This window comes from Arachis hypogaea, chromosome 17 (genome assembly GCF_003086295.3).
Source record: "Arachis hypogaea cultivar Tifrunner chromosome 17, arahy.Tifrunner.gnm2.J5K5, whole genome shotgun sequence".
NCBI classification, from domain to species: domain Eukaryota; kingdom Viridiplantae; phylum Streptophyta; class Magnoliopsida; order Fabales; family Fabaceae; genus Arachis; species Arachis hypogaea.
Genome location: NC_092052.1, coordinates 9,278,905 through 9,291,620, shown reverse-complemented (window position 1 = coordinate 9,291,620; position 12,716 = coordinate 9,278,905). Strand labels below are relative to the sequence as shown.

The 12,716-nt window shown below is 30.8% G+C and overlaps 2 protein-coding genes across 2 annotated transcripts; both read right to left on the bottom strand.

Moving 5' to 3' along the window:
- Nucleotides 1-237: 237 nt before the first annotated feature.
- Nucleotides 238-2,722, bottom strand: LOC112764746 (dehydration-responsive element-binding protein 2C). The gene is made up of 2 exons (XM_025810508.3): nucleotides 2,397-2,722; nucleotides 238-2,032 (listed from the first exon to the last, which is right to left on the bottom strand). Exon 2 carries the CDS (start codon nucleotides 1,932-1,934, stop codon nucleotides 711-713), a length of 1,224 nt encoding a protein of 407 aa, XP_025666293.1. The 5' UTR covers nucleotides 1,935-2,032; nucleotides 2,397-2,722; the 3' UTR covers nucleotides 238-710.
- A 5,889-nt stretch (nucleotides 2,723-8,611) lies between these two features.
- On the bottom strand, nucleotides 8,612-11,760 carry LOC112766412 (laccase-12). Its single transcript, XM_025812304.3, has 6 exons — nucleotides 11,577-11,760; nucleotides 11,332-11,483; nucleotides 10,969-11,213; nucleotides 10,643-10,771; nucleotides 9,165-10,124; nucleotides 8,612-9,076 (listed from the first exon to the last, which is right to left on the bottom strand). The coding sequence occupies exons 1-6, from the start codon at nucleotides 11,691-11,693 to the stop codon at nucleotides 8,946-8,948; spliced, it is 1,734 nt and encodes a 577-aa protein (XP_025668089.1). The 5' UTR covers nucleotides 11,694-11,760; the 3' UTR covers nucleotides 8,612-8,945.
- Between the last annotated feature and the right edge of the window lie 956 nt (nucleotides 11,761-12,716).

Here is a 12,716-nt window from a genome sequence, read left to right as displayed (position 1 = left end):
GAAGTTAGAAATTATTGCTTCTTGTAAACGTAGTTTTATGAACAAAATCACTTCTGCGTTTGTAGAGAAAAAAATTATATACTTTGAGCATGTATCATATATATATACATTGAGCATGTATCATATACCATTTAACCTGGACTATCAACGATCTCATTTATTTGAAGAGTATTAAAATCACCAATTTCTATCAGAACACAGAAAAATATATACATTGAAAACATAATAACAGCTGCATAAGGCAAAAACTTTATAGATCCTATTACTTGTTCGATATCTTATATACACGAAGTAACCAGTAAGTTATACACTAGGATATTTACTAGTTCCCTACACTTTTCTGTAAAAGATCAAAGCACAAAATGGAGCATTCTTGGTCAGCAGATGACCAACTAGATGCATCCCTATTCCTCAGCTTCATCCATGAAGATCGATTCCAAAAACCCAAACAAAAAGGACTAAAAAAAAAAATTAACAAATGCCATCAGCTAAATTCTCCATTCTTAAAATACCAGAGAATTAGCCTACAAAAACAAAAGCAAACAAGTGACCATAGAGAGAAGACATATATCCTAGTTCTCTTTTATGTAAAGCTACGTAACTAGCAAACCCAGCGATGCTGATGAAGCTAGTCGAGGAAGGCGCGTTGCGCAGACCGTGAGGAAATCCAACATCCTTAACAAAACTCTGAACGCATCCTTTTTCTCTAATCATCCTTCAACGTTTGCATTATTCCCTTTTGGATCATTGTTCAGGCATTTCAAATCGATAAAACGATGTTCTTGCTCCCCGCCATTGTTGCAGTTCTCCGGTTCTTCGGCTTTTAGGAAATCCAATCCATAATCAGCATCTGATGGAATTTGTTCCATATGGGGCAAACTTCCTAACAACTTGGCATCCGGATTCTCCAATTGATACAAATAGCTGGAAGGGATGTCAGCCTGATGACTGCTGTCATCAGGGAAATTCATTTGACTAAAATCCAGACCTTTATCCATTTGACCAAAATCCAAGGCTTGCATCAATGAAGAGTCCTCAATTGGATTTTTGTCTATATCCCCCAAAAGCTCGTCCACCTGAAATAGCTCATCCACGGAGAAGTTCTTCAAGTAATCACCACCTTCAAAGTCAAAATTATCAATCCAGGACAAGTCCATCTGATCTTTATTTACATCACCCATGGCAACTTGTCCCTCATCACGAGGTACATTCTGGATTTCAACTCCCCCAGGATCCGTGAGAACTTCAGGCTCCTCCAGTAGCTCTTGCTTCACCTTGCTAGTAGGGGAAGCAACAGAATCATAAGCCTTATGACAGGCAACAACAGTACCATTCACCTTGCCAACTTGCACTTGCTCCTTTACATCCTCAAAGGCACAAACCTCCGAATGATTTGATACAGTAGTCGTGTCGGAAGCAGCAGGAGTTGCAGCCGAAGAACTAGAACAGGAAGTAGTTGTAGCCGTTGAAGAATCCTTCATCGATCCCTTGATAGAACTATAATCCGTTATGTGTGGAAAGTTTAGCCTTGCACTCGAACCATACATGGCCCTAGCAGCTTCATCATAAGCTAAGGCAGCTTCTTCGGCAGTGGAGAAAGTACCCAACCAAAGCCTACTCCCTCTGTTTGGCTCCCGAATCTCGCCAACCCATTTTCCCCATGTCCTCTGCCTAACACCCCTATAGTTACACTGTGAATTTTGGGGCCCTCCTTTCCCTTTCATGCACCCTTTCTTCGAACCCTTCGCCGGAGCCTTTCGAGTAGGCTTACCTTCCTCTTTACCAGACTGAAGATTCTCATTGTATTTCTTCCACTTTTGCAGTGTCTCAGCCACAGATCTAGACCCGTCTCTTCTACTCCTACTCTTCCTCTTTCTAGAAGAGTCCAAGGGTACTAGACTGATATTATTAGAACCTTGATCATAAGTCCCCATTTCAAACCAATCACCTTCAGAGTTCTTAGTTCCAATCGTTATACAAAGCTCAAACGATTCAACAATGTTCCAACGCTAAGTAACCGATTATCTACAATCTGCCGTTAGAAAAAGCAAGAACCCAGTTAAGAACACTTAAAAAAGCACACAATACGAAAGAAAATAAAGAGCACAAACCGCAAAGCAACAAAAGCAAAATTAGATTTTGCAACGCACTCTTAATTTAACCATAAATAGATAAACCCTAAACCCCGGGAATCAAATTTCCTTCGTCCCCAAGTAATAAACAATAACGACAATACTTGATGATCAAGCAAATAATCACACAAAAAAGAAAAAATAATAACAATAAATAAATAAGACAGTGTTAAAAACTCAAGAATCATCCAGAACACACGAAAGGATAAAAATCACATGGATTACAAAACCGCGAAAGAAAGAGATGAAACCAATGCAACTAACCTGCTTAGATCTGACGAAGCTGAATCCTGGGAATAGAAACTAGGGATTTCACTTCTTTTTCTTCTTTTACTTTATAATTTTTTTCCTTCTTTACTTCGCTTCTGTTCTTTGTTATCAAAACGCCTCGTCGTTTTTGTGTTTATCTTCTTGTCAATAATTATGAGTGTGTAGCGAGAGAGAGAGTGTGTTTGAGTTTAGCTAATACAGGATCCAAAAAAAATCTCTGGGCTTGAAAGCTGTGACCTTTATTTATAGCCTTCTCTAGATATTTCTGATCTTTTCTCTCTTTTTTAATTGCACACGCGTATCAGTGACGTGGCACCTTCTCAGTCGCGCAATTTGCTTCGGACTCCCGAACCTTGTGGCACGTGTCGCTCGAACCTTCCGGAGCCACTAAAACGCACTGCGTCACTTTCCTCTGACCTCTCTCTCAAGTTTTCTGTTATAAGTAGTGGTTTATTTCACACTTTCCTCTTTTTTCTTCCCTTTTTTTTCCCAGTGCCCCTTCTTTTTTAATGATATTTCGCTTTTGCCATTGCGTGCTCTTTGATAAATATCTAGGGTTTTTTTCTTTTTTTTTTTAATTTTAAATTGCGTAAATATCTAATGTAATCTAATCTAATCTATTTTTTTTCTTTTATTAAATTTAGATAATTGGCCATGCAACAAAACTTTTGAGTTATTAATATCTGAATGTGGGCCTTGTTTTCATCACTGGGCCTATTAGCCCAATTTTAAGAAAATAATGATTACCACGGCAGTAAGTTTGCTCGGGTAGAATTTTTAATATAATACCTATAAAAATTCAAATTATATGAGATATTATATATATGTAAACAAAAAAATTATGAACTATTTATTATTTTATAAATTTTAATATAGAAATAATTAAATTATAATGTAAAATTGTAGAAAAATTAAACTCAAATATTAAATATTAATTTCTTGAAGATGTGAAGTAATGACTTGTTCTTTTTCTTTTATATTTAAATAATGACTTTTCTTTTGATTTTAACGGAAAAATATAAATTAGAGACCATATATTATGTTGATCTTTTTTCTTTTTAAATAAACACGATTACACTGATCATTTCACAAAAATTGATAACGGCGACCTGAACTTCTTCAAAAGTCAACTCAATTTAAAAGTTTGAACTAATCTATTCTTAAAGGGATAGATAGTGCCGAACAAAGTATTTTATAATTTTGAGGCAGATAACCATAAAATGTAAGAACTTGTTTGCATGGCTTAATAATATATTTTTAAAAAATTTGTTGATTTATATTCTATAAATATATATTAAGAGTACATTAATAAAAAAAATTTAAATTTTTAATATATTAAATATATTTAAAAAAAATAAAAATATAATTTTAATAAACCATAAAAAAATAGGAACTTGTTTGCAAGGTTTAATAATATATTTTTAAAAAGATTTGTTAATTTAAACTCTATAAATATATATTAAGAGTACATTAATAAAAAAATCTTAAATTTTTAATATATTAAATATATTAAAAAAGTAAAAAATATAATTTGAATAATTTTTAGTCAAATATTTTTATCATATTCTTAAGATGTATATTTAAAATATAGGTTTTAAATTTAGAAATATAATTTTAATGATAAAGTGAATTAATTATAACCGTAATAATATAAATGAGATAGATTTTTTAAAATTTATTTTTAAATTTTTTTATTAAGTAAAAAATATTATATTTTTTATTACATAATAACTAAATTAAAAAATATATATTTAACATCATATTTAGTACTCTCAAAGTTTCAAAGTATTGATAGGAGATGGCCGCACTAAAAGATTGGCACCGATAAAAGTTTAATTTTTTTTTATTATTTAGACATTTAACAAATAATTAGTTTTATTCCATAAATACATTTATTTAACATATATAATATAATAAATGTCTAAATAATATACGTATATAATATAATATACGTATTAAATATTTCTTTTAGTTTTTATTATAATATAATAATGAAAATTTGATATTTTGTAATAATTGATTAATTAATATTTATATATATAATACTTATCATATTTTATACTATTTTATTATTCTAATTATATTTATTTATTTATTTATTTATTCTATCTTTTTATTTTTGTATTCTAATTATTTTTTAAAAAAATATCTGAATTTAAATTATTGTATAATTCATTATTATTAAAAACTCAAAATTTAAACTGCCAGTTTAAATTAATTTAAATTAGATTTTGAAATTTTATAATATTAAACAAGGAATGTTTAATGAATAAAATATAGTCTAAAATCCAAACTAATAAATACGTTGTCATCAAGGAAAAAAAAAACAGTAAACTGGTTGAAAGGAGTGAGTGGCACATATGTAACGTACGTGTAAGCAGACAAAAAGGCAGCATATTTTTCCACTCTATAGTAGACACGTCAGCAACAAACTCAGTACATGCAGCTGAACCATGTGTTGTATTATCCTGCATGCCACTTTTAATCATAACAATGGCTGTTGTGAGCAGAGAACCGGATAGCATGTTTTCAGATTTTGTTTTTGATATTGAAGTAGCAACGATATTTTTTTAAAATGTGGGTTGATAAGATGTTATTCTGAAACGTGAAATCGTTTAATTAGATAAACAAAAATTAGACCGTTCGATTTGTGAGAAATACGGTCGTACTATCCAATTTATGAGGATACAGAAATTGAACTGAGAGATTTGTGAAATCGCACTGAGAAATTTGTGAGAAAACAAAAATCGGATCGAGAGATTTCTATTAAAAAAATTAAAAAATTTAAAGTATAGAGATTTGTGTATCTTCCACGCTTTTGAAAAATTCCAAAAATTACAATGTTAAAGTATATCACCATTTGTACTTCCATGTACAAAAAAAAACCAGCATATTTTCCGTCTATACAATAGACACATCAGCAACACAACTGAATACATGCAGCTTATCCATGTGTCCCGTTATCCTACATGCCACTTTTAGCCTTAGCAATGGCCAGTCTAAGCAGCATACCGGATAACATCAACATATATTTCCTCTCTATAATAGATATGTCACCAACACAACTAAGTATCATGTGTTGCGTTATCGTACGTATTACTCATGGTTAGTGGCACCATTTCCCTACTACGATCAATATTAACCTCGCCCTTAAAGGTTATGCTATTTTAAGATGCTGTTAGATGAAAAGATCTTATCAACATCTAAAAATAATGAATCATAACATAAATTAAACTGTCAAATCCAAAAATATTGAGTACTATTATATAACATAAGAGTTTAACGTTGATACATTAATATTATAAAATAATTTATATAATTATTTAATTATATTTATTTATTTAAATAATTATTTATATATTAAATATAAAAATAATTATTTTTAGTAATATAATAGTATATAATTAAATATAAAATTATTTTATATTAATAATATATCAAAATTAAATTTAATATTATATACAAATGTTCAAATTATAAGTTAAATTAAATGTGTACCATATAATAGTATAATACTTCTTTTTTTCGTATCCCTTATCTAAATTTAAAGTGTTATTCTATTCTTATTATTTATTTTTATATTTATTTTAATTTATTTTTAATGTATTAACAATATAAATTATTTTATGTAATTATTTTATCATAAAAAATTTAGATCATTAATATTTTTATTTTTATCTTATATTTAAACTAGTATTAATAAACGTATTCTATGATTTTATAAAAAATATTAGTTCTTTGATATTCTTTTCAATCATAATCTATTGTTTAAATAATTATTTATGCAATAAATTTAATATATTGATAATATAAAATATTTGTATATAATTATTTAATTATTTTTATTTTTTTAGATAACTTTTTAATAACCAATATAAGCAGAAATTATTTTTACTTTAGTTAACATATGTATTTAGACGTATGTATGAAATTGTTTTACATTGAAATTATACGAAAATTAATTACAAAATAAAACCAAAAAATGTTAAGTTGGACCAACTTAAAAGTTAAAATGAGTCTCAATTTGATATATGTTAGGATGATAAGAAAATTGTAGCAATAACCAGAACATAGAAAGCCAAAGCAAAATACGAGAAGTGTTTTCATGAGAAGGAACAGTGGGAATGATTTCGGGAAAGCGACCAGATTGATGAAATCCTAAAAATGTTCTTATGCAGATTTTTGTATAAAATATATTTAGTTGGTGATGTAAGTAATGGCAGTTCTTTCAGGTAATAATTTAAGAGTCAATTTTTATTCGTAAGAGTGATATCTTTGATAAGAACATAAATATGACCCAAAAAATTTTGTATATTTGGATGAATATTATATCACACGTTAGAATGACATCACTTTATTTGGATAAAACTTTTATATTTTTGCAGTTAGTTGTTTATGTAGTAGTATTCTGTTATAATTTTGTGGTCAAAAGTCTGAGTTTGCCCTTTGTGTGACTTTATCTAAAAGACTGCAAAATTTTGTTGGAACTATAGTGCATTCCAAAAATAAATGTGGTAGAGTTACTTTTATTTAGCTGATTTATTATGGGAAGAAAGGTATTTGCTTCTTATAATTTATTTTTTTGAAGAGGAATGTTTCCTTCAATTAATTTTTTCTTTGTAGGAAGAAATATTTTTCTTATTTTGATCCTGCAGTGTTTCATTTGTATTTATAACCTAACTTTTGGGCCCATGAAACATAAATATAAACCTATCCCAAACACTAGTAATTTTTAACATCATTTTTTGGGTCTGTTTTATTAGTACTTTAATCAAACTTTTTGAAAAAAAAAAAAAAAACACTTTCTGATTCTACTTTCTAAGACTTTTGTTAAAAAATTTAAAAAATATGTAAAATTTAAGTTTACAAAATTTTTGTTATATATTTATTAAAATAAAAAATTTAAAATATTTTTTAATAATAACTTTATCATATGTCATTAAAATATATATTAATTAAATCCTAAAAAATTATAGAAGAAATAAAAGTTCAAAGTTTCTAAATATATGATATGAATTAAAGACTTAAACTTACCTTTTTGTTTTAAATTTGAACTAAGACTAAGCCAGGCCAATAAAACCCAAATTAATTAATAATTAATCAAGAATTTATTATTATTTATTATTTAAAAAATAAGTCAATATTGTATACATAGTCAAATCCAGATATCACAGGACAAATGTAATTGGTGGTGTCATTAGAAGAGAAAATGGTACCTTGTTAAGGTGTATTTCTTCTTAGTATTACCTATTTCTTTTTGTAAAAGTAAACAGTTGGAGGCCCAAATTTTTTTTTCTTTTCTTTTAAGACATCAGATTTCTTGCATAGAAGGAACATTTTACTATGTACTCACATTAACCACTTTTTTGTGGTTGTACCCACGTTGACCCTTCCTTTTATGATGTACTCTTAGGGTGGTAATTGCTTAATCTTTGTCCTTTTTAACTCTTCAAAAAGTCAAATAAGTGTTATTACTTATTATATTTGGTCATCTAACATTGAAAAATTAAATTATTAGTTCTTCAAAAACCACTTTTTTTTTTTTTTGCCAATTTAAATCACTAAGCACTAATAGTGTCATTTAACTTCTACCATGTGCTTTCCTGTTTATAATAGTAATTAAAGTGATCAATGTAACTTATATATATAGGGCTGGCAATAGGTAGGGTAGGATAGGGTTTGGATTTTATCTTAACCCTACCTGCGTGTTGAAAATTTTATTAAAATTTTATCCTATCCTACTCGCGGGTTGTGAATCTCTCAACCCTAACCCTACCCGCACTCTAAAGTTCTAAATCCTACCCTATCCGCAGAAATATCAAATTTTTTTCAAAGTAAATATAAAATTCAATCATTTCAAATTTTATACATATTAATAACATAAAAAATAAAAAAAACTAATGCGCTAAATTATTAAATTAACTAACTAGTTTAGTGGTTATTCACTTATTATAAATCATTATATAAAGGAGGTTGTGGGATTAACTCTCACTTCCTTCACTATATACTTAATTTTTATAAAATGTGTTATATATGAGGTACGGAGAGTAGGGTAGGGTACACCTTAAACCCGTACCCTACTCACAGGTAGGGCAGCCCTATATATATAATTTGAGATTTTGAGTAGTTATTATATAGGATGAAATGGAAAATTCATATCACATAGGCTTCACAGTTGGATAGATTGTGAAAAAAATGGAACAAAAAAATAAAAATCAAAATCAAAACTTAGCATTGTTTATCGCAACAGGGATACCAAGGAAAAATACATTTTCTAAAATCAATTTAATAACCAGTCGGGTTTGTGACTGGATCAGATGACATTGTGATGAAACTACATATCACCATCTCCTAGCTAATTGACCCGATTTATCTCTATATTAAAAGAACAATTAACAAAAATTAAAAAAAAAAAAAAGAAAAAGGTCCCCTAATGCAGGGGAAACAACAATAATAATGAACTTCCAAAACTATATATATAAAAGAGAAAATAACAAAACCCTGATAATTGGACAGATGAATTTGATAATGAAATTAAATCTCCTAGCATAGAGGCAAGTCCTCCGGTGGTGGCTCTATGGATTCCAATAAGCCTTCGCCGTTATCCACCAAGAGCACCGTCGCCAAACCCCATCCGATGTGAACATCCAAATGACAGTGCATAATCCAAGCACCTACATTCATCACAATTATTAAGTAAAATTATCTTTACTGTAAAAATAATAGTTGAAAATCGTTAGATAATTTTTTTTCTGAGTTTACCTGGATTATCAGCAACAAATCTGATAACTGCCCAACCATTAACAGGCACGGCGACAGTGTTCCTCATAGGAGGATCAACAAGATTAAACTTAGAAGAATCTTTCTTAGGATCAAAGTTCCCAAACCCTTCAGCAACAATGTAGAAATCATATCCATGAAGATGAATTGGATGATTCTCAGGGGTAACAATGCTAGTATCCTGCAACACAATCTGCACCCTCGAACCGTACCTTAACTTGGCCACCTTAGTCCCCGCAACAGGCTGCCACAACGAACGACTCACATTCCCGGTGTAATCAAACTTCGCCGGAGGCTGCACCGGAAAATCAGTGGTGAACACGCCAGGAACACCGAGATGGTGAGCTTGAAGGATCGAGATGCTGTTGGGAAGAACGAAGGATACGTTGTTCATGCTGGCAGTGAATCTTGTTCCGTTCGGTCCCTGACACTGATTCTTGCTGAAGTTGGGAGGGCAATTGTTGAGGCCAAGACCGATGGTGAAGAAGAGATTCTCATCGATCTCGGCGGGAACATCCACTCTTCTTGGGCTTCTGAAGCTTCTGCTGAAAGCGGTTACGGTGTTGGTGTCGTTGTATGCAGGGAGAAGAGGCATGAGGGGTTTCGGTGCAAGTGTTCCTTTGGCGGGGCACGGTGCAGATTTGTAGGCGAGGATTGCGGTTGTGGTGGTGTTGTCGAACGGTGCATTTTGTGCAGATTGATAAGCGCGTGCGGCCATGTAGTAGCGAGAAGGAGGTTGGTCTCCGGTTATTAGAACGTCCGTGGTTTGACCTGGACCCAGCATTATAACTGAAGTCGTGAAGGGTTTCAGGTACGATGCGTCTGCACCCACCACTATAAGCTTGTGGTTCGCCACCGAGAAGAACAGCGGTTGGTTCAGTCCGCCGTTAATCACGCGGAGGAGGTTTGTCTCGCCGGAATCTATTGGAACAATTGTGGTTTCTGTTGTTACATCAAACAAATTTAAAAAATTAATTATTAAAGGCACCAACTTACAAGATTAGAGCATGCTAAAAAGAAAACAAGAGATTTGTATGGTGCAACGATTGTGATCACAAAAGAGCAAAAAATATTACTTAATTTACTTTAGCCCCGTCAAATCATGTGGACTTTTGCAATATATCCTGTCGACTCATTAATTATAGTCCATAATTAATAATTTTTTTAGAGTTCAACGGTTCTTTGCTTTGAAATTTTCACTTTTAATTATGGAAAAGTCTAGGGGCCAGCAGTTTTGTTGAATTTTGGCCAGCATGTAGCCAGCAGAGAAAGGTGAGTCATTGGATGAAAACTCACATCAATCTCACACCATTAGATCATCATTGATGGCTATTTGATGGCTATCAATCACAAAAGTTGCTGGCCCCTAGCATTGCTCTTTAATTATTACTATACTCCTCCTTTCATAAAGTTAATTAATTAATTATGAAGAGATGTGACTAATAAGAAAAGAAGCAAACCTTTGGTAGAGCATTTGTAAAGATCACCAGGTTGACCATTGATGGTGTATGCATCAGATATGTTGGGTGCTGCCCCTGTTTGTTGGGCCTGTCTCAAAACATCGATTGGGTTTGCATCCCACCATTCCCCTATTAATCATCATCATCAAAATCATAATCACATCTTTACAATTTAGTCCTTCTACTAATAGTGTGCCAATACACCATTAGATATTTGTGTAAACAAAAATATTATTTTTAACTCATTTTTAATATATATTTTATAGTAGTAATGATTTAGGTTATTAATTTTAATGTACACGTAATATTATTGTTGTGTAAAATACCTAGAATAATAGGTGTCTCGCGCTTGGGTTTTGGGAAAGGGTAGCCCTGTCCTTCCCTAGGACGAATGATTAAAGCGCCATAGACGGTGGCCCTTAGCCATGAACTATGAGCATGCCACCAAAGTGTACCCTCTTGTCCTTGGATGGTGAACCTGTAAGTGTAACTGTCTCCGGGACGAATTGGACATTGTGTCACAAATTCTGGTCCATCTGACCACCCTGTTCTGATTTGTCTAACACCATGCCTATATAATTTCAACCAACATAAAGCCTTTAGTTTCTTGCATGCACCATGCATGGTATCTTAATATATGCACATGCCTTATATAGAATATATAAAATTAAATAACACTTATATTGTACCAGTGAATGGTGACATTGTAACGAGCTTTGTTAATGACTTTAACAATGAGAGTGTCTCCATTGTTGACTTCCAAGGTTGGTCCAGGTAATTGGCCATTCACTGTAATAGCGCTGTGAGTTTTGCACAGCCTCTTCACTGGAGTTGCTTGAATCTATCTCATTTCAAAATAAAAAATAAAAAACGTCACATTTTATAATTATTTTTGAATAAAGTAAAAATAAAAGGTTAATGTGAGACAACGTACGACAAACTCATGCTCATGAACTTTGGCATTTGCCAAGGACAATAATGTTGAAGCTAAGAGAGCAAAAACAGCTAGGAAAATAATGGGGCATTTTCCAAAGTTCTTGAGAGCTTCCATTTCTTTCTTATTAGTGGAATAAGAATGAATTGAAGAGAGAATTTAATTTGCAATGCAAGTAAGAATGTGAGAGGGGTGTTTTTATAGGGGAGATTAGAGTCATTTAGGTTGGCAGATTAGGTTTATTTTGTCATGGCTAAAATGGTCAGAGAAACTTAGTTCAACCCTATAAAAGTTGTTGCACCCACTAGTAGATGATTAAGTTCATATGACTCCATGCTTGCTTCTCAAGTCTTCATCAATTTATAGCTTTTGGATTATAATTTCATTTATTTGCATAATCCTTATCATATATAATTATCAAACATGTAGGTTTTTTATTTTTATTTTTTGTTTTTTAATTTTCTTTTTAATTGGTATTCATCACGCGGTACCATCAATACTTTTTTGTTCGCGTAAAAGTATATTATTCTAATTAAGGGGACCATCACGAAAAGCCAAGCACTGAAGCACAAAGTGTTTTTCTTAATCTTTATTGTTGTAATGTTGTTATCTTTTTTTTTATTTCCCTTTTTGTACGAGTCATGTTGTCAATTATTAGCTAGTTAGTGTATTGTAAATTACTGCCAAAAAGTTAGAACAATCAGTAAAGACTAAAGAATGGTTTCATGCATATTTTATAAGGATTTGAGTCTGATTCTCATTATCAATGAGAATGTAGGTCACTTAATTAGTATATCTGAAATAAATTTTTAGAATTATTATTAAAACAATGCTATATGAATAGTAAATATTATTATTTTTTGTTAATAATAAATTTATATTTTTATTTATAAATATTTTGTACACAAAAAATATATAATTTGTACCTATATTTATTAGAAAATTTTGTACACATGAATCAATATAATTTATACTCACATTTATTAAAATTTATATACATAAATGAGTAAAATTGATTTGTTAAAGACAATTTAATATTTGTACTAATCAAATGATGGCAAAAAATATTAAACATTGTTGGTTTCCAAAAGGTTCTTTTATAATTATTAATTGTCTCAAAATATAAAATACAAAAAAAAA